Source organism: Pavona decussata, unplaced genomic scaffold (genome assembly GCF_977016875.1).
Source record: "Pavona decussata unplaced genomic scaffold, jaPavDecu1.1 SCAFFOLD_6, whole genome shotgun sequence".
Lineage (NCBI taxonomy): Eukaryota > Metazoa > Cnidaria > Anthozoa > Scleractinia > Agariciidae > Pavona > Pavona decussata.
Window position 1 is genome coordinate 3,672,748 of NW_028145430.1, and position 22,633 is coordinate 3,695,380.

The window sequence follows — 22,633 nt, forward strand, 5'->3', positions numbered from 1 at the left end:
GTTCCTCTTGCGGTTCCTCTAGTAACACTTGCGCGCTGTGCAAGCCGGCTGATGATTTTTGTGAGGACAAAAGATCCAATCTGCGCGGTTTTAACGTCTTTGATTGTTTGTTCTGCATTGCGTGGAAAATGGTAGCAAAACTCCAAATCTGTGGTGTAAACATGTAACTATTTTAGAAGAAACGTGGACGCCAGTAGACAACGCACCGGTCACCAGCTCAGTTCTTGTCAGTGAGCGGCTCGCCATCGCCACTGGGGCATTTATCCAGATGTTGAACTTTACGGGAATACTCTTTTTGCAAGAGACGTTCTGTTCTTGAAAAAGTTTTATCACTGCATGACAACTTTCATTGGACGTAATTTTGCATTTAAATGGTAAGCGCCAGTGAATGGCCAAATGGTTTGCCTTGTTTTACGTTATTCCTTTCCACAATCGCCGAACCAATGCTTTTAAATTTTAAATAGATTTGTGAGGATTTGCCATTATGCAGCATTATACGCCCACAGCCTATTGGTTCCTGCAGCTCATTATTTATTCGTAAAGCATATTTATTCCGGAACTAAAAGCGGATACGGGGTGTTTGAACTGAATAATGAACGCTTGAATCAGGTGGAAAAGCCTTCCTTCATTTGACATTTCTGACATCAACGCGCCAGTAATTCCTTCAACCGCTTGTAAACTACCGCCTGAAAATCATATTTTGGTGTTTCCAGAGTTGAGTATTCACAGCCATTGACGCCGCTTATTGTTGCTATATGAACATGTCCGTTGGCCGTATGAATTTTGTGTACTTATCCTCCACTGTTTTATGGTTATAATGGGACGCAAAAGTCTTTCGGCGCAAGAACAAGGTGAAAATGGCTGCCGCGTTGATGTCGTCGTTCGTCGATCTGACCGGACCACTCTCTCTAGGAGGTAAGTTGTTATTGTTTGGTTTTTGAAAAAGTTTGAACTTTCTTGTTTCGCTGAAAATCGTCCAAGTTTTGGGTCAAATTGTTCAGAATGTGGGTTTAATAGAGTGAGTTTAGTTTATGTCAGTCAATAGTACTGCTTATAATAAGCAAGCGATTTTCTGGGATCATTGCTCGCGTGGAAAATTTTGCCAACACTATCCGGTGCTGAAAGAATATCAAGAAACTTTTAAATGAAAGGACAAGTTCGAAATCGCGACATAAATTTTTAATTTTACGCACTAAGCCCCACGTTGTCGTGAAGTGTTCGAAAAAAAATTGAATTAAGATTGTGCATCAAATAAGGTCGTCATGAAAGGCTTGAAAATAATATTCTTTGTCATTCAACTTCGTTTCTTTTTGCGCTGGAGTTCTGGGCTTTTTAAGCCGTTGAACATTTTTTCAAGGAATGGCTTAATAGTATTTCGCAAATAACACAAAATTTACTTTGTAAGGAAGATCGAATCTTTCAAGTTTGCCTTTATAAACCTTTTGAGCTTAAGCCTATGTCTTTTTGCGAGTTGTTACTCTTTGTATTTTTCATTCATTCGGGTGAGGCCAAATGTTGCGGTTTCATAGAAACAGTCTTTTTAATGTTAGAAAACAGCAAGAGTCTTAAAAAATACTCTTGCGCTGGCTAACTAAGTTTTGGATTAGTTTTACGAGCCATCAGGTATAAATGAATGTCAACAATGAATTATTTATTCCACCATGTACTGTATCGGGTATGTGAACGTGTGTTTTGGCTTAATACATTTCTGCATGTGCTTCTCAGTCAGGCGCTTATTCGTAAACTCATGTTCTGGTCGCCTTTTACCCAGAAAGGGGCTTTTCATGTAATTTATTGATAAGAACTGTAGATGAAAAGATCACCGCACTGATCAACGCATGTTGTTTTGAGGGGTTCACAGTCGGTTTGAAGCGCGGGCGTTCATCGTGGAAATAATTTCAAAATTTTGTACAGTATAAACCGAGAAAATGACCATGTTAAAAGAAGCTTTTAGTTTTTTCTGCAGTCGGTTAGTAATAGTCGGGGATTTCTGTTCTTTTGGAGATGTCACCATCACGAGCAGGTGCGCTGTAGAGACCACAAGTCAAATGCTTCAGTACAGCTGCAGAGATCTCGGGCAGATTTGGACAGAAAAGAAATAAAAATTCATTTCACGTATGGAACGCTTGAGTGGGTACTCAAAAGAAAAACTTGACACATTGAAACGGACGTTTTCAGGTAGCTAGGAATCTGAATCCGTGAAGTTTTGTTCGTTAAATTCTGAATATGTGTTTTATTGACAAGCGGCGATAGTCGTCAGCAGCTTGTCTGCCAGTTGAAACCAATGTACTGTCATCACAATGCAAATGAGCATTTCATTTATTGTTTTGTGTTCATTTAAGAAGTGATGAATCACAGAGTGTTTTCTAAGTGAGAAAGAAAGGCATTTCCTTAATTCGTTTCAGATGGTTTATTAGTTAGCCAAATCAAACTTATAATAATCAGTGTATTTCATTTCTCATTATATTTTGTTAAATCTCATTGAGCCATAATAACAAATTCCAGCTTATGCACTAATAAAGAACAAAGTGTTAGATAAAAAAATCTTAAAAATTACATAGGAAGATTTCAAACAAACTGAAGCTGTATTAAACTAAAGTGTCTGGTATCAAGGATTTATTGATAAACATTGGTTTGGTCTAATGCTGATAGTGTCATCTTGCCCCTCTCCCTCAAAAATACATTTGCAATGGCTGGCAAATTTCCCTGTAACACTTATCAAAAAAATGTTACCTGTTCTTCATCATTAGACAGTGAGACATGCAACCTTGTGTTCAACTGGATGTAATAATCTGAGAAGCATTAAGTTTTGTATTTCGATAATTTGTACAAAGTCGAATTATTACCCTGTAACAAACAGTCATTGTCATGAGAGTAGTGTCATGATAGTTTTAAAATTAGAAGGAAAAAAAAGACATGCTAGCTTGCAATCAGCATAGAGTTACTAATATTGACCAATACTGTAGTTAGTATTTAAAAATGGCGAAGCTATCTCTAAATATGTGATACCGGCATAACACCGGTCATGGGGTTAGATTTTTGTTAGTGATTTATAATTGAGTTCAAACTTCTAAAATAGAAGGTCTTACTGTCATCCCTTGAGTGATAAACATGTTTTTCGGTTTATGTTCAGGTTAGAATCGTGTTCTCAAGTGGTGTTGCTAATCCATGGAACAGTGGAACTTACTAAAAATGTTTTATTTTGCACAGCTCTCTGGAAATAACCTATGCCAAGATCTGCTTTACACAGTTATAAACCACACAAAAATACCTTTGTGTATTGGGTTGTTCCAAAAAAAATCCCCCCTCCCCCCAACGGATGACATTCCGGAAAATCTCACGGAAGGGGGGGTTCAAGGGGCTTGGAAATCCAGACGGGAGAGGGGGCGAAACCTAAAATCCACGTCTTCGGGGGTTAATTTTGAGCGATCGATGTTTCGATGACTTCGAGATATTCGGACCACTTATCTTCTTTTCAAATTGTATTATCCTTCGAACTGTACAATGCTTACCACATTTTTTTTAAGTTTCCTTCCACAGGATCCATTTTTAACCTCATACTCGAGAAGGAAAACCGAGAAGAAAAACGAATTACTTTGCCGAGCGGATACTCGAAGTGTTCAGCGTACGCAATTAACGCCTGGAACTTTTTGATGTTGTACCCAGGCCACTCGTGCGTAGGCTCGATTACCAGCCGCTCGATTTATACCGCTGCTCGATTACCAGTCAAGCTTTCTTATCCGATTTAGATTTCAGTTTTACAAATAATTTCGTGAATTTGTTTTGTTTTGAACTAAATCGACATAATTTGGTGACCGCGAGTTCTCTTTGCGCTTTGCAAATCGATAGCTAGGAAGAGGTTTAGCTCAAGTTAGAGTTTATAACACTTAACGACGGTTCATCAAGATGCCCGGAATAACACATGAAGGAAGCTTTACTTGCATTTGTTTTCTTGCGTCGACCATTTTGGCCGTCTTACATTGAAAAAGAAGATTAAGAGTGTCAGTTGACCTATTGACCCTTTGAGGTAAGCAATTTGAGTTTCGGGCCAAAAGAAAAATGATGATTTATTTACATCTGTCTGATGACTTGAATTGCCCTGTGTTTATAAGCTGCATAATTTTATGGAAGGTCTAGATGAAATTCTGCACGCATTGTTCTGTTTTCTCAAGTAGTCTGAAGCCTTTTATTGTAGTTTTTGACACAAATATCACTTGGCCCTGAACCTGTGTGTTTTTCGTGGTCTGAAAAACAACAAGACAAAAGAAGTTTACTCCGACTTGTAAAATGCCAATGTAACACAATTCAACACAAAATTAATGATGTCAACTTAAGTTCCGTGCAAGGATGCACTCAATACGTGTTCCACTCTGAAGAAATGGCAAAGTTTTAAAACGCGATGCTTTAAATCCTTTGTTATTGTGAACCAAAATAACTCATTTGAAGGACAATTTAAATACCCCGAGTACGATATAGTGCGCTATCGCGCACCTTTGAAATTTTAATATGGCGACATATTAAACGTTTTTTACATAAAATATAGCTTAGCTTTCGCGGAAATCGAGGGTTAAATAATAAAAACAATTATCTAAATGCATTTACGAGTCTTCTGCATTGACGTTATTCAAAATTACGGCCTCAAGAAATTTCTGGAAATCCAGATGGGAGGGGGGGTCTTAGCCCTTGGAAATCCAGGCGGGAGGGGGGGTCTAGCGGCCCTGGAATTCCGGGTAGAGGGGGGGGGGTCAAAAAAGCATGCTATCCGTCAGGGGGTGTGGATTTTTTCTGGAATAACCCATTAGGCATTACTGACACCTGTACCTTAGATCACTGCTGAAAAGTTGGCTCAACCATCCTCTTGTATACCTTGCACATGGTTCCAAAAAGGGCATCCAGTGCTTTGATTTTAAGCTAGCAAAATAATAACATTTTTGGAGGAAGGAAACGTTATTGATGAAAGTGTGTTGGGACAGAAAATTTGGTAAATGGAACATCACATTATTAGGGTTGGTGGATACTTTTTCAAACACTACCGCATGTATGATTTTGGTCAAATGTAATGGGTTAATTCCAGTCTCCACATTGCTCAGAGTTCTTTTCTGAGACTAAGAAAGTGTCAGGAATCACAGAAAAGAATGCCAAGTCTTGAATTTACCATATTGCATCTGGTTCAAGAGATCAGTAGAGATCGACTGAGGGAAAACCGAGCAAACAAGAATGACAGAAAAGCAAGAATAAAGGAATGAAAATCCAGTTTTCAAACGGTTAAGAGTTGAGAGATATCTACGCTGTAGGAAAATTTGGCTAAAACAAAAGCCCTCGAGCTCTCAATGTTCCTATAATTGTGAGAAAGTGGGTCCTACTAGAATCAAAGGCTCCTGTGTAAAAAACACTATTCGAATTGTGTTTGTTGGCCCAGGAATCAAAATATAAACTGTATTTAACAAGAAAGCCATAAAGAATAAGCGGTCTCATTTAATTGTTCAGCATTTACCGTATTTATGGAATACTCGAATAAGCGCCGCGGCGCTCATTTAATTTTTCGTGTCTCCTGTGCGGCGCTTATTCGAGGGCGGCGCTTATTAACCCTTTAATCCCTAAGAGTGCCATTTGGCACATAAGGCCACAACTCTGTCAATATTTGACAGATTTCTATGAATTTTTCACACCAAGATGATCTTGTGAAGATCTACTCATTAAAAGAAGAAAAACTTTACCCCCTCCCATATGTGATATGGTTGACCACCCCCATAACTTTTCAACTTTTTTCCCCTAGAAGTTGTGGGTCTTAAGACATCTCTCACATTTATGAAGACGTTGAGACCTGCAAAAGGGGTAGGGGTATATTTAGGGGTATACCTAATATACACAAGGATTGGGACGTTTTTGAAGTTTTAAATTTTTACGTTTTAAGGCCATTTATCTCAAAGCCATAACTTTTCTCTTTCATAATTATATCAGTTATGAAATACACTCATGAGTAGCTTTAAAATGGTATATCATACATAGACATTGAGTTTGTAGACTTGGATCTGGAGAAAATGTCGTTTTGCCTTAGGGGTTAAAGGGTTAAAAGGCTCATACCACAAAGCCAAAACATTTTGATTTTACAAGCAAACGCTGACAATCTCCTTACTGCAACAGTTACAGGGAAGAGAAAGAGGGAGGTTGGGCTTGTCTAACCGGCGAAGTTTACAGCCTTCACGCAAAAACTGAAGAACAAGAACATTTTGAAGAGAGAATTGAATGAAAAAGCATCAAGATATACTCACTTCGAACTGAAAAACATCACTATTGCTGGCTTAGAACCGCATTGCAGCAATTACAGTGTATTTTTATCATCTTGTGGAAATACTCAAATAAGCGCCGCACTGGAGCTGCGGCGCTAATATTCGAGGGCGACACTTATTAAACATTCCGCTCCATATGCGGCGCTTAATCGAGGGCGGCGCTTATTCGGAGGCGGCGCTTATTTGAGTAAATACGGTATGCCACATTCTACTCCACTTAGATTTTTAGCCGTTCCTCTCAGTGAGATTGAGCTCCTTGAATACATGTAGTTCAGGGACCATTAGTACCATTAGTACTTAAATTACTGTCAGTGGTATTCAGTTCAACCCAAGGGAAAAAAGTGAAATATTACTTCAACTGAGCTTCTACAAACAAAAATACATTTACAGTGTTTTCATGGCAAGAATAAAATTGAGGTACATTAAAAACATCATGCAAATTCCTTTCCAAGGAACGGTCTGTCATGTCTGAGCACATACACAAAATGATTTAATGAGTAAAATTTTCTGCCATTTTTAGCAAAAATATGTATGCCTCATTACATTGACTTTTGTTTTTTTAGTTCTAGTGTTTGAAAGAATTATCTGTTGTGCCATAATAATGGCTAATTGAGAAAATTTTTATCATTTATTGAAGTGAAATCTTCTTGCCATGCTTGTTCATGCATGAAGGGCAGTTTCTCGTCTTGACTAAGTTCAACGTTGGCCTGTTGTACTTCCTAGGTGCTAACTTTTCTTAACTTCAATCAAAAACAAGGCAAACTGTATTATTTTCTAGAATAGATTTGATTGTCGATAATATATAATAGTCGTTTGTCTTATACAGTCACTTAAGTTGTAGATTGGGGTTACTGTTAGTCTTTGTCAGGCGAGGAGGAAGTTGATTGTCAATGTTTTTACAATGGTTGAGGTCACACTTGAGCATTTTTTACCACAGTAAAGTGAAGCTTACTAATGTATGGTAAACACAATTTTAAGTGTGACCGCTTTTTTTCACTTACAGTGTAACCATGGTAAAATGTAATATGTATATTTGGTTTGTCGTGATAGCAATGGCGGCAGGATGAAATTAAAGTTTACTATGGTAAACCGACCTGAAAAAGCATGGTACATCATGCCTTTATCTAAACTTTGTTTACTTAAGTGACAGTTTGTCTACTTTTTTGATATGAAACGTCCTGAGCTCTGGAAATTATGTAGGACGTGTAGTGAAATGGCACCATTTCAATATTCATGCTTGTCTTGAAGTCTTCACATCCAACCATGTGTGTAACATCTACTTAGCTGAAAATATCCTGAGAAATGGCAGAAAACAGCTTCAATTCAAAGTAAGTTAGACTTAATTAGCCGAACTCGTCTCAAGAGGAAACACTCATCAGCTTCTGCTGTCTTCTCTTACAAAGAAAATACATGCATCTGCAAAGTGATGAATCTGGACCCTCTAACTTTCCAGATAGCGATTATTAAAACGAGAAGAGCAGCAATTGAAAGAATCACGTGTTCAGACTCTGGCACAAATTGCGAAAACAAAATTCCCAGACAAAAGTCACGCATGTACGGAAGTAATTTCTAGGGCATATTTATTTTTGTCATCAAATTGCCGTTTTGATTAACAGGCTGAGACAAGAGGCTATCTGGCTAATGTCTAAGCTTTGACTTAAATGTTGTCAAGTTCAGATGTCAGCTGGTAACTGGTTCCACAGCTTAGGGGCAGAGATTGCAAAAGCTCTCGCACCATACATCTTCATGTACTTCATGTACATGTAGCCAATACAGGAAGTAGGGTTTAACATCATTAGAAACAGGTTTGCAGTTTGACAAACGTTTGCAACTTCCAACGGAAGTCAGTATACAGCTGTATAGACATGTATGTTCTTATAATGTTTGGCTTTCTATGCTTTCTATGCTTTTGGGTTCAAAGTTCACCTTTTTGTATTGGAAATTTTTTTGTATGTCTGTTTTAGGTGATATTCTTATTGTGCAGTTCCAGAAAATATCCATACCCCCCCCCCCCCCCCCCCACGGAAGGTCATTGGAAATTCCGAGGAGGAGGGGGACTAATAGACGGAAATTTCCGAGGGGTTGGGGGTGTTCCTATGAAGAATTTCTCCAGAGGGTAAGGAAATTCCCGAAAAAATCGTAAGCGAGGCACAAAGTTGGCTGACAAGAATTTTCAGTCGCCACTACGGACAAATAATTATAATCCAGCATAAAAGCAGCGTAAACGATGAGTCATTCTGGAAAAAGTCATTTTGGTAGAAGTGTTGTTTGGTTAGTCCTTCTGATAAGCGAAATTAGCGCGTGACAGGTATTTTTCTTATTTCAACTTCCCGCATGCATGGCTGTGACTTCACAATCGTTTGGAGTTCGACTTTTGAATTAAAGAAAAGCCCTCTTTACTCGTATTGTAACATCAAATGAGGAGATTAAAATGTTTCTGAACAAAGCAACTATTTTTTATGAGCATGGCCTTCTTGTAGTTCCACAGGCTAGTTTGAGGTTGAAATCTATTTCTGACACGACGAAATGTACAACGGGCAGGCGTGCTGTCAGCGCTGTCGTGTTCGATGAAATTATTTTACTGCGGCCACAAATCGTGTAATTTCTATAATGGAATCTTTCACAAAAAAGATTTCTGGAAGAAGGGAAAAGATTCTGCAGAGATATTTCCATCCAGTGAATATTGATGAACATTGGAGTTGAAATTTGATCCTGAGGTAGGGACGTTTATTTTGTAAAAACCTGACATAAAACGTTGAAAACACAAACTTCTTTTCTTTCTCAAATTCATTTCATTCACGATCTCAGTGCCGAGATGTGACTCCACGGACTAATTAATTTTGAAGTTTTGAAAGGAGAACCTTTTGAAACTGTTCACAAAGGCGGCTTTGTGCATGTAGCCAGTTTCGACTGGGTTTTCAAAGTTCTTCAAAATTCTACTTGATAAATTAAAATCCAGCATCGTATATTCAATGTGCAACTTATATTCATAGCGGTTTCTTCGCGGTAATAGCAAACGTTTTTCTGCGGAGGTCATTATGAAAATGGAATTTGCAAAGGCTGGTCGTTTTTAGGCGAAAAAGAAAAGTTGTAATGTGATGGAGATAATTAAGCGCTCGAGAGAGTAATAGACGTAAACTACGCAACAACAAAGAATTAAGCCGTGTTTTATTGAGTCAGACGTAAAAAATCGACCATTTTAGAGTTTTTTCCAATTTTTCCGGATGTGATTTTAGCAAAAGGATAAACAAGTAAAATAGTGAAGTGTTGTAAAATCTTGTAAATAGCTGAACTAGAGTAGTCGATGTTGCTTCAATAATAAAAAAAAAATTGATCGTAATAGTGTGCGTCGTCAATTTTCTTAGTTTAAATGGATTTTGAACTTCTGAGGGGTTCAGGGAGGAGGGTTTTAATAACCCGAGAAATTCCGGAGGGGTGGGGGGGGGGTTATCATAAACCCTCTAGAACGGAAATTCCGAGGGGTGGGGGGTTAAAATAAAAAACCTTCCGTGGGGGGTATGGATATTTTCTGGAACTGCACATTCCTAGCCATTACATTTTGTGGAAACTAGCAACATAAAGTGACCCAAGTAATTTTAACAATGATATTATTACACTTGGGGAGGAGGAGGGGGGGGGGGGGGTGAGAAACACAAGCTGGGTCTGGGTACATCTACCATATACATTAATTTTATTCAATATGGACTTTTCACTGTGTTTCAGGTGTTTGCTAGTCAGTTATCAAACTGAACTAAACTGCTGATGCTGCTGCTGCCTTTGACCACTGGTGATGAATAATTCAGGTAAATCTTCATTCATCTGTGGCAGAAATCCACAGGACCAAAAACGATGGCGCGACTGGTACATTCTTAGCATACAAAAACCATAAAAACCCTACAAAAAACACCCAGAAAAGTTCAAACCTGGCATACACAACGTTGTTAGTAAAGGGACAAATAATTTTTGCAAAAAAAATATGGCTTTCTATATACCTATTGGCTGTGTTAGGTTCACGGGGTGTTGTGGTAAAATGTACAGCCATTACAGTGGACTGCAAAGCATGGTATACCTGCCAACGCTCACACCTTAGGCGTGAGTCTCACGCCTGCAGGTTGACAACTTCGATCTCACGTCGGCTCACGCTTGTGGGCCAATTTCTCATGCCTGATTGAAAAATGTGAGTTGTTGCTGTCTTGCTTGACACATTTTCCAAAAATGTGTTAACTCAGACCCATGTAAGGAACGAAAACCATGTGTAAAATGAATAAATGACAATACCTTCCTCGCGATCTCTGATTTTTGAAGGTGAAAATCACTGGGAGTGAGCTGGCGTTTATACGCGTCCTAAGACTTCGGACGTCTTCGGAAATGATCGTGTCGTCTTCAAAAATCCCAGCACTCCCAGGATAAAAACCTCACGCCTATATCTCAGAAAAAGTTGGCAGGTATAGCGTGGACAAAACATAAATTCCAGGGCCCAGTTGTTCAAAGCCCAATTAAGTTTGATTTGAGTTTAAGTACTAACTAAAGAATATACATTTTCCTAAACATTTTTGCCCTTCAACTTTGTCTTAGACTTTTCTTTACCTTTGGCTAAAAGTCAGCTTTTAAAAACATTTTTGATGAGCGAGATACAAACCTTGGTTAACTTTTAATTGGGGATTATTTTCTACTTTGTGACTAAATTCATTCTACTGTAACAGCAACAGTTAACAGTCAACATGAGTTCCCACAAAGCAATTACCCAGGGGAAATGGGGTCAATATCCCTTAATGACAGCCCAGAAGCCAGATTGTGGTAATATTTCCACATGTAGTTGCTTCATGATAGTTAGAAAACAAGCAGAGGATTCTGCTGTATTGTCACTTACATGTGTGTAGGCCCATTTAATTCGTAACTCCAGTCCTGTGATTTGATCATTTAAAGAGTGAGTTTTCTTATTTCCCTTAGACTTTTGTCTTACTGTTTTGCAGTGGCCTTGGCGGCCGGCTTAGCAACAGGAATTCCAGTAGTTGTTCTGGTGTCAATATACATGGTCTACTGCTGCTGCCGCCGACGGAAGCAGGAGGATCGTTTACAAGAACCCCGTCTTTGGAGGAGGGATGCACACCCCTCTCATGACCCATATATTCCACCTTTTGTACCAAGAATTGTACAGAAATTTGTGCAACATTCTCATCGTGGAACTCGTAATAGTAGCAGTGCAACTTCAGCACAGACATCACCTGTAGAAGAGAAATCATTTTTCAGTGAAGATTCTGGTTCCTACAGGACAGCCCCAGATGACACAGGCTTACCAGAAAAGAGACACAGTCTGGGGAGTTTTGAGGCTCTAAATGTGCCAACAGTTAGGCGATCTTCACTTCTTCAACTTAGTACTTCAAGTGGGGAAAGCTCTGAAAGTATTTATGAACAACGAAAGAATTCAGATCTCAAGTCCCCAAAAAATTTTCCCAAAAGTAGCAGCAAGTCATTTGAATTTGTGAGGCCCATTCCTGTAAAACCACTCATAACCATTACCCGAGTAGAATCTAAGGATGACATGAGTAATACTAAAGCACATGTGGCTGATGTAGATCCCAATGGACAAAGTCACTCTGATTCACAAGTGCTTCCGGTCAGGAGGCCTCCTAAGCCTTCTCGTAGTTTGGATAATGTGTCAGTACCATCAAGGTCAAGCCAGGAAAGGAAAGGAAGTACCGACAGGAATTTAGGGGGAAGAAGAAAGGGAAGTGTTGGTGCCCTTGGGGAAGACCAAAGTAAACAAACAACTCTGGGCAAGATTCCAATGAATATTCCCTCCCAAGTCATACATTCACGTAAAGATGGAAGACAAAGGAGTTCCCAAGGTGGATTAGGCAGATTGAATGTGGCCTTGCAGTATAAACAGACCACATGTGACTTGTTTATTAAGGTAATGTTTTAAACCCTGCCCAGCTGGGAGTGTCATTTTTATTGTTACATGGTATCTATTCATCCACAGACTGAAACATTTTTAACATGCCATACTTCATTTGACAGTGAGACTGCAAAGAGTGAAGAACCTCCAAACATTAGCTTTTCCATCACTTGTATACCCTAATATATAGGATCTCAGAGTTTTAAACAGAATGTTTCCATGTTTCATGTTGCTCTTCATACTAATTCAACTCACGAAATGGATCAAAGGATAATGTTTCCAGAGTTGAGTATTATTTGTTCCATGTGAATTCATTTGCTGGCAAAGATTCAGCTATGATTGATGACCATCGCTCAGAGGAATTCACTTACACTGTACTTGTTTAAAAAATCAAACTTGTTCATGGTGTTGTAATACCACCATTTGAGGACATAGTAGCTTAAAAGAGCTTAATATTCACTGCTGCCCCTTCAGCAGAATAGGAGGCACTTGTTTTTAGTTGATTATGGGATATTTTACCTCAAAAGAATTCAGGAAATATTTTGTTGGTGCAGGTTTTTTGTGAACAAACTGAATTAAAATAGATTGATGTGAACTTAAATATTAGTGGCAGTAAACAAAACAAATCTTTTAATCACATGAATTTTAATTCTTGTTAATCCTCTTGTGTCTGTACCTAGATTCTGCAAGCACGTGAATTGCCTCCTAAGGACCTACGTAACAACACCTCTTCACCATACGTACGAGTATATGCACTGCCAACACGAAGACATAACCACAGAACAACAGTGATAGAGAAGAACCTGCATCCTGTGTGGAATGAACTGTTTATCATCAGTGGACTTACACTATCTGAGATTCGTCAGCTTGCATTGCACTTCCTGGTTATACATCACCAACCTGTGTCACGCAATGTTGTGATAGGAGAGGTGATGATGACGCTAGGTGGAATGGATCTGACTGGAGAAGAAGTTAATGTCTGGAGAGAACTGAGACCACATCAGTTTCAGAATGTAAGAAAGTAGTTCCATTAAGTATCAAACTAAACTTTATGATAGTAAAAAATCTTCGTTATCACATGTTCTCATTGCACCATGTCTCAAGTAGGGCATAAAATAGGAAAAGATATTTTGTGATTATTATTAACACTGTTAATTTCACTGAGCACTACACAACCTTCAAAACCAAAACAGTATCATCCAACCCTTAATAGCTACTCTCTGATTATGACGTCTCTGTTACTGTTGCTTTTGGGGCTTTGGTTCTCTTAGAACTTGACAGTTAAATGATTTCCTGTGATTTAAGGACGGTGCCTCCTAATGCAGAAGTGTTTTTGCACAGTTTATGACTATGCGGGAAAAGCAGATCTTAATATGGGCTACTGGAATCCAGAAAGAATACTCGGGGCAGCAGGGCATTTTTGTGGAGATAATTTATTAATAATTATTCTAAAAAGTAAAATACAAAGCAATGTATGGCATTTTTTTTTCCAAACTGAAGCATTATTATCTCCAAGAATGCATGGTTACCACCAATTTTCTTTTTGGATACCAAGAGCACTTGCTAAGTTCTGCTTTTTCCGCATAGTTTTAAAGTGCACAAAAATATCCCTGTATTAGTAGGCACCACCCATAGGAAACTAGGGGTGCTTACCATTTACGCAAACCACCCGGGTGGAAATTTTCGGCATAAATACGAAATGATTAAGCTTGTCTTAAACAGAAGATATATAACATGCAAAATGTATGAACATCAGCTGTAAATCCCAAAAGGAGTAATAAAAATTTATCACCTTGACCATAAGCCCATAATTTCAGAAGTACTCCAAATGGAATGATGTATACCATTTGATTTTCCAACTGGAATTTCTGGGTTTTCCATGTAAATGATAAGCACCCCAGAGTATCTTGAGATACGCAGAAAGTATGCTCAGTAACAAGAGTAGGCACCATCCTTAAATTTATAATATTTTATATGAAATTTTGCAAGCCAGTTTGATATTTGTTTCCCTTTGTTCCAAATTTAAACCCTCAATCAAATTTCAGTCAGCAGAATGTCATTTTTACCAAGACTCTCAATCCTTGATCATAGTTAATTTTTGTTTTTTAAAAGTATATTAATATTTGGGGGGAAATAACTATTTACTGCCTTATTTTCAGATCCTTGGAGAGTTACATGTGTCAGTGTGTCATCAACCTCTGTCCAGTAAACTGTCTGTAACTGTGTTAGAAGCAAGGAACTTACCAAAGATAAGCAGTCTCAATATAGGAGGTGCATAAAATTCAATGTACACTGTACTGCTCTGTGCATAACTGACTGTGATGAGCTTTTTGTTGTTTTAGCTTGACAAATGCACTGGAGTTTTTGCATGTGGCTTTCAGTTCATTCAGAAAACATTGTTGTGGTGTTTCATCCGCTGCTTTGCTATTCATTTTGTGATAAAAATGGAAATCCTACCCACAAACATTGTTTTATTTTTTGCTCAAAGGAACCACAAAAAAGTGAAAATATCGTAGGGTACCTGTAACATTTCGTAGAGCACTTGATGTTGAGGGCCACATGGAAAAGAATCCAGCAAATCTGAACGAAAGCAATGAAAGGCAATCTAAAAAACATAATAGGTCAGTTAAGGCCAAGTAATATGGGCTTGCAACATTTTTTTTTTGCAACCTGTCGCACAACAATGTTGCATTGCAAGTTGCGATTGTTTGTTGTCTTTATTACCACCTCTGCGCGCAATAAATTTTCCTGTTGCAAAAAATAGACGCTGTTTCTACTTTTTGCAACAGGAAAATTTGTTGCGCGGGAGGTGGTAATACAGGCAACAAACAATAGCAACTTGCAATGCAACATTGTTGTGCGACAAGTTGCAAAAAAATGTTGCCTTTATTACTTGACCTTTATGCCCTGAGCACTTCAAATTTACATTCACAGCTATAGTGATTTAGAGAAATCCGGTGAAAGTACTGTAAATTGATTGCAATACTTGAAACTTTAGTAGCACTCACAAAGCTAAATTAATTTTACAGTGTAATTCCATTAGTAAACTTGACAAACCTGCATGTCCAACTGTTTTGTCTCAAGTTTGCTGCACTCTTTACTCTCTTTGTAAAACTGTGTACAATAATATTGACATGGCCAGCCAAAGCAAGGGTGGCAAACTCAGGGAGATGTCCCTGGAAGCTAGATTTGTGATGCATTCTGTCCAATGCCAGGTTGTAAAGCCTATCAGTCATTTTAATTATGTCTCATTTCTAGATCCGTATGTCAAAGTCGAACTGTTCTCTACAAACCACCGTATTGCCAAGAAGAAAACTCGCGTGAAAAAGAAAACAGTAAATCCCAAGTTTGCTCAAACATTTACATTTGACTTGGGAGGAAAGATGTCCCTGGACCACATGACTCTGATGTTTACAATACTCGTTCAGGACTCCAGTGGATGCCATGAACGTATTGGCCAGGTAGTCCTGAGTACTGCCGCAGGAGATGGACCAGAGTTTGGCCACTGGAGTCAGGTGGTATGTAACCCACACTGTCCTATTGATCAGTGGCATATGATACATGAGTAAGCTAAACCTCATCACTGTTAAGTGTTGTTTTGAACAGATTTACCAAAGGGTTGTGCATGTTTCGGTTATTGAAAGAAAAGAGATACTTCAAAAGAGAAAATAACACAATGTTAAAACATTCAAAATATGATAGGTGTGATTTAAAATAGGCTGTCAAATAGTAACTATCAAAAGTTTTGACAAATTGAAATGTCTCACAGTGCAGCTAATAAAACCGTGAAATGCTAGTGAATGAAAAGTAAAGTAAAAGTAAAGTAAATTTATTTATACACCGTTGAATTTAAAGCTTTAAAGAAACTTGTGGGCCGTGTAAAAAAAAAAACAGAACAGAAACTCTTTAAAAATCCCAACTGGCAGGGAGGCTTGCCAGTTGGTTATTTACAAAGCTTGGCCAAGGATTTGAAACAGGACTACCTCGAAACAAATCCAGCTAGTGGTCAGAGAGGGGACTTGAACGTGGAGCCTCCAGATTATGAGTCCGCACTTCTAACCACTCAACCACGTTGCCCCCCACAGTAAAATAAACATTGGCTTTTGCAGATGGGGCTGGATTTTTGAAGAGATATTGGGAGGCCTTTTGTCCTCTAGAGGATTCTTCTTAACTTACTATAAAAAGAAATCATAAATGTTCACAGTTTTCTTAGCAGCACTGTAAGCATTCATTATAAAGCCTCTCGGGATCTCATTCACTGAATATTAAATCTTTTTACTTAGGATTAGCTCTTTCCATGTTGTTTTGTGGGAAGTGGATGGACCATAGGGTGACTTGTCTTAAAAGTAAGAGCTACATGTATCACCCAAAGAGCAAGTTAATATCAAACTTTACTTGATTGAGGAAGCTAGCATTACAGACAAGTGTTGTTCTGTGTCATAATAACAAGAATATCCATGATAGCTTTCAATGTGCTTTGGAACATATCAACTGTGTACTAATGGTGCTCATTGGTCAATTCATTGTCTGATGAAGACCAACAGTAACTAGTCTTGATTCAAAGTGAATTCATTGTTTTACAGGTGAAACTAAGATATCATGTATAAGCATGATGGACAAAAGCCACATCAATCAATATTTTGTGAGACTGAAATAAACTGACAGAAGCAAATTTAGGTTTAAAATCCTATCCTCATCCCTACTAGAACAAATGTACATTGTATGATGATGGTCTTAAAAGTGTTCAGTTTACAAATTTATTTTGATAACTACTTGTTTCATGTGTTTTCTTTTTGTTGTTGTTGACTAGTGTTGACATTATTACCGTGGACATTGAACTAAATTTCTTTGTTTTTTGAGATCAGTGTTTGCTAGGGGTAACTGAAGCCAGACAGGTGCACCTTTCATTGAGTTATGAAGGGTGCAGCACAGTCTATTTCGCTCTCACATGTTGTGTTTATAGCTCTACAGTGTAGGTAACTTATTTCGTTATTTAAAGCTCTATACTTTAATTACTATACTGGTATAAGCTCTGTTTTTCTTGGTACTGTTGGAATAATTTGGATTGACTCAGGTACTCTCTAGCCTGTGCACAAAGGAAATAGGAGACACCTGCATGCAGGCTAGGTGCAGTCTAGCATTTTTCACAGGTTTTAGTACAAGTGTGAAAACCCTTCATTGTTTCATTTTGCAATTGGGCTTGGCACATGACACAAAATCTTGTCTGTTTGCCATCTTAAGGCCAGCAATAGGCTGGAAGCATGGTTTTCACTATACCATTTAACTGGTGTTGCTATACAAACACATCTCAAACTTCTCGCTTTCTCAAATTTCTAGTTCCATTGCATAGTGTTGGGTTTGCCATGGACAATCTAATGTTGAGTACCACCAGATGTTTCAATGCAGTTAAAGGCTAATTATCGTGAATCACAAGATTAACCTAGGATAGAATTTGTCATTTGGACTCCCCCCCTACCCCTCCCCGGGTGAAACGGGCTCTCATTTGGATAAACAATTAAAATTCCTGGAAAAAAGACAATATGGCAACTAAATGTGCTTAAGGTAATATAAGTTTGAAATTGGATATGTTTACTTCTACCGGTTGCATAAACAGGGTCCGAAATTGCGCCTTCCTGGTCGCCAATGCGACTAAAAATTTTGCACTGGCGACCAGAATTTTACAACTAGTCGCCAGCGGGCGATTAACTATTTCATGCCGCGATCATTATACAAACAATAACTTTGATTTTCAGCCAAATCGATGAAAATAAAATTCAAAGCCGCCCGCCAATTGGTCACTTACTTTTTACCTTTCCACTGCTTTTGAAGTATAAAACCGATTTTCCTGTTATTATAAATCTATCACAACGCTTCACAGCTCGAGCAGTGCGAAGCTTCGCCGCCATGTTTTTTAAACGAGAAATGCTGCACGGTTGTGGCCTGGTGCGAACAACATGGCGATCCGTCGATCGCGAAAGGAAAGATCGTTTACGGTTTTGAACATAGACCAAAGAACCAACCGGCAGTTTTTTTAAATCGGGTATATTTCTTCTCCAAAAGGTAGAGACAAGAGAAGGTATTAAGTTGACCTAAAACATTTAGCAGTCTTATGAAACTGCGTATATAGCCGGCATTCGATTCGTTTGTCGTGGTTTTTCAGTGTAAATCGCCATTGCGGCCCCAAACGCCGTCTTTTCGTTCTGATTCTTAAAAGAAAAATTGGCGACCAGAATTTTCCATCTGGCAACCCAAAATTTTGGTTTGCGTTTCGCTGCGAAGGAAAAATTTTATTGACACTTTTTTTTCTGCTTTTTGGCGACCACATTTTTCCATTTGGCGACTGAAAAAAAAATTTCAGTCGCCACTTGGCGCCTGCTTAAAAAAGTTAATTTCGGACCCTGATAAAACAGTATTGTTTGTATGGTCTTAGTACTAGACTAACTATCACCAATGCAGAGCACTTCCCCAAAGTGGTTGTGGTTCCTAGTACTGTTGAAGTTCAGCATTTAGCCTATTATTAATATTAAAAACCTATATGAAGGACCTTTTAGGCTAACTTGGAAAAATGGTGGTTCTTATACGTGGTATTTTATTGTTGGCTAATCTAAGAACAAGTCTGTATGATTAGCCTGCGTGCATACGTGCAGCTGTACACAAGCTATGTATGATTTGCTTCTTTGAAAAACACTAGCTATAAGTCCAACTGAAGTAAGATTTGAATGCAAGCAAGCAAAAAGGAAACAAAATGCTTCCAAAACCTCCAAAGGCTCTTTTCAGTTCACATTACTAAAAACAAAATTTTTTGATTAATAGTCAGCTTTGGTAAAGTGTGCCAGAGCAGGCACGTGTTTAACTATGGGTTGGTCGGGGACTGAGGTGAGCGTGCAAGCTTCCTTTACAAAATTTGCACACTCTCTTGAGAAAGTCGTGTCTTTACACTCGTTTGGAAATTTTTTTTGTCTCATGCCAGAATTACAGAATGAATTAGACACAGGGAATGTTTTTTTCCCCTGCTTACTAGTGGGGGAGTGGGAACGAATGTTTGGCTACTGTAAAGACGTTACTGGTGGCCAAATAAGTATATCAACTCTGTTGGTTAAACCAAACATTCGTTCACACCAGACACATTAGCTCACACGCGTGATTTAGCACTCGCATTTAGGGTTCCCTCCTCCTCAACGATCGTGCTCACTCTCATTCAGGGCTGCTAGTCTTTCCCAAAATGAGCTACTTATAAATTAAACACTGTTCGCTCTCGGTTTCTATTCAGTTGACTTTGCCAGTGCTTTTCAGCATAATCCATAATACTGGTTTCTAAATCACCGAATGTTGATGAAGCTGGATTGTTGTCAGGTTTGTTTTTTACAGGTTAATCAATTGAACGCTGGCTCATGCTAATCCTCTTTGGTTCTTGTGTGTTTGATTGGTTTAACATTAGCTGGTACAAAGGTAGCGTTATCACGTTTTCATCAAGTGCCACGTATGTCCACAGTGTAAACTTTGTGTGAGCTGTCCTGTTTGTGAAGGCTTTTTTAAACGTTAAAACGTTTCGGAACTGAAGTGGTTTTCCATTGACTGCAGTAATTGCATCACTCTATATCCTCAGTTATTTACCGTGACTGCTCGATGTTCGGTGACCTTGCAACCAATGAGGATAGGTGCTTTACGCTAAGTGCATTTTGACTACACATAAAGATGCATTTGATTAACCATATCCCAGAAAAAACACTACCATCACTAACTAACATACACAATTCAGGTGGCTGTACAGTCTCAGCATAAGGAACTTTTTAACGGTCACCCGGTGTCAGTTTTCTGTTCGTGAATGTAATCAATTGAACGCGATTCTTATCCAGATGAATCAGGGTTTTATTGTTGCCTCGACGTGTTAGACGTCCGTCATTTCACTGCTAAAAGCTCTGTTTTATCCAGTTTACCCTCTGCTGAAGTTTTGCCCTCCATTGCCTCCCTTGTCTGCTTCTTCTTTTTTTTTTTTTTTTTTCTTTTAGAAAGATTTGTTCAGATATAAATCGTTGGAAAACCACTAAGCAAGCCTGCAATGCAAGGCTCAAAAAGTTATTCTAAGCGGATGTGACGATAATCTTGTGTGGAGGGTAACAGTGAGTGAATAATGAAAGTTTTCATCGCTTGGCTCCAAAATGGTATATTATCAAAACATTAGTTAAAAATATAAAGGTACGTGTAAATTGGTTGAAAAATAATGTTCTGGCTGTTCTCACCTTACTTTTTAGGCCAACCGCAAAGCGGAGTATTAACGGCAATTAGCGGTGTTTTGTTTGTTGAGTCATCAGGTGTAAGCGAGGGATTTCCTGAATAGGCTTAAATAGTAAACTGAGAACAGTCCCAGCGTGGATGAAATTAACAGATTATTTATTTTGGAAATACTTGTTATGAAAGAAAGATCTATTAGGTATTTATGGAAGACACTATTTAATATCTTATTTAGTTATTAAAACTGACGGAATGAAGTTATATTATGGAACTAATAAATTTATTTGGAAATATTTGATTGATGAGTAGCTTATTGTTGTTTAGTTACTCTTTGTACTGGTTGGGTACAGTCCCAATTTCAAACAAAAACACGTGTTTGGTTTTGTTTTCGTTTTGTTAGTTTGTTTTGCACGCTGTTATCCGGCTCCAACCCTTTAAAAAATCTGTATCCTTCTATACCCGCAGGCGAGAGTTGCGAGCCCTGTTACAAATAAGTTGCATGCTAATGGGCTTTTCACGGCGCCCTCTGAACCGGCTACAGTGAAACACAGTAAGCTGTTAAGGTCGTGTCGGCCAGCAATTGTCCACACATAAACATGCAAGTTATGAGAAAAACGAATTATAGCAGGTAAACTTTTTCTGATTGCCCTTCCCAAGTAAGCTATTACGCAAATATACTGGGTAAGTTTGGTTCAGAGGAAAACGAATTATAGCAGGTAAACTTTTCTGACTGCCCTTCCCAAGTAAGCTATAACGCAAATATACCGGGTAAGTTTGGTTCAGAGCTGTTTTGAAATGCACAATACTTTTGAAGTCAGTTGCGATAACAAGCAACTGAACATTTGGTAAGTTTATTGCAGATGTAACTTCCGCTCACCTTCAGAAATGTACAAAAACAAGGGAAAGTAACACTTTTTCTTTCATCCCCGACTCATCTTCAATAAAATGGATAAACTAGCTAAAGTAGATGAGGTCTTAGTTTTCGTAATTACGCAAGCTTGTTACGAAAACTAAGATCCCACCGGAAAAGTGACCTATCAAGAAAACTGAAAAGGTCTTAGCTTTCGTGACAACCGAGATTTGCTGGCCATTTTCACGCCATCCTTGCTCCCAGTGCCTCTGGTAAGGAAGGGATGGGGAAACCTGGACTCAAGCTTCCACAAAAAAGCTGTAGTCTGTTTGAGAGTGAATGTCATTAAAATTCGAAGAAAATTTTAAAAAAATGTGGCCACAGTCAAAAAATCGATTTCGCTCATACTTTGTCAGTTTGAAGGCCTAGGTAAGTGAGTAAAGGATATGAGGTTAGTTTTTTGAAATATTCCATAGAACGGCAGAAAACCATGAAAAACGGTTACCCTACCGGAAGCTCGGATTTCACCACGAGAGAACTCGAAATTTTACACTTTTCAGCTTCTCCCTAAACAGACATTTACATAGCTGCAAAACTTTCTTCACTTTGACTTAACGCACTGATTCTTCCTCAGTCAAAATATAGCAATTATTTTCATCTCTGCTCTTTTGTGAGCGAACTGAGCTCAGATGAAGTGGACACGTTATGCTCTATCACGCAAAAGTGTAAAATAATCCAAATTCAGCGAGAAAAAAAGCTGACCGGTAGTTTCTCAAATTCGCTGATACTTTGACAAAAGACAGTTCAGTCATTGATTTTTAGGTGTACGGTTTTAAATCTTTAGGATCTAGCAGAACTTTTGCACGAACGCCGATCAAAGTTTCACAAAATTACAATTCAGCGTCATTGAAATCTACAACTCTACATAACAAGGCGTACTAGAACAAATTAACTCCTCGGCCAAAGTTTGTATAAAAAGACTTAAAACTTTTTCAACGCTTAAAACGTTTTAAAAAAATATATTGATGTTAAATATTGTCTACACGATTTTTTGACCGTGGCCACGATTTCTTTGATTTTTACTGACATTTACTCTTAAATTGTTTTTGCATTGTAATATTTTATTGCAAATACCTAAGCCTAAACCTTCATTAAAAATAATGGTAACCTAGTTTTAGCTACGTATACCAGCCTCAATTTTCTAACCCCCTCCCCTCCCACCATCCAAAAAATTGAAAGTCGCCATCATCCCGCACGTTAAATTATGCGGCCTTTCTATACTTAACTGCACTGAAAAAAAGGCAAGCGCTCTTCAAGCCAGGTAAAGTGCTCAGTGACTTTCACGTCGTGTCCATAAAAAGA

The 22,633-nt window shown here is 38.4% G+C and overlaps 1 protein-coding gene across 1 annotated transcript; it reads left to right on the plus strand.

Moving 5' to 3' along the window:
• Positions 1 to 50: 50 nt before the first annotated feature.
• On the plus strand, positions 51 to 16,055 carry LOC146489240 (synaptotagmin-1-like). Its single transcript, XM_085107352.1, has 6 exons — positions 51 to 915; positions 10,014 to 10,093; positions 11,264 to 12,204; positions 12,870 to 13,202; positions 14,349 to 14,460; positions 15,448 to 16,055. Exons 2-6 carry the CDS (start codon positions 10,081 to 10,083, stop codon positions 15,756 to 15,758), a joined length of 1,710 nt encoding a protein of 569 aa, XP_084963478.1. The 5' UTR covers positions 51 to 915; positions 10,014 to 10,080; the 3' UTR covers positions 15,759 to 16,055.
• The last annotated feature ends 6,578 nt before the right edge of the window (positions 16,056 to 22,633 follow it).

Coding starts and splice junctions, on each gene's coding strand:
- LOC146489240 (XM_085107352.1), top strand. Junction 12,205..12,869: donor CATGTGACTTGTTTATTAAG/GTAATGTTTTAA, acceptor GTCTGTACCTAG/ATTCTGCAAGCACGTGAATT. Junction 14,461..15,447: donor AAGCAGTCTCAATATAGGAG/GTGCATAAAATT, acceptor TCTCATTTCTAG/ATCCGTATGTCAAAGTCGAA.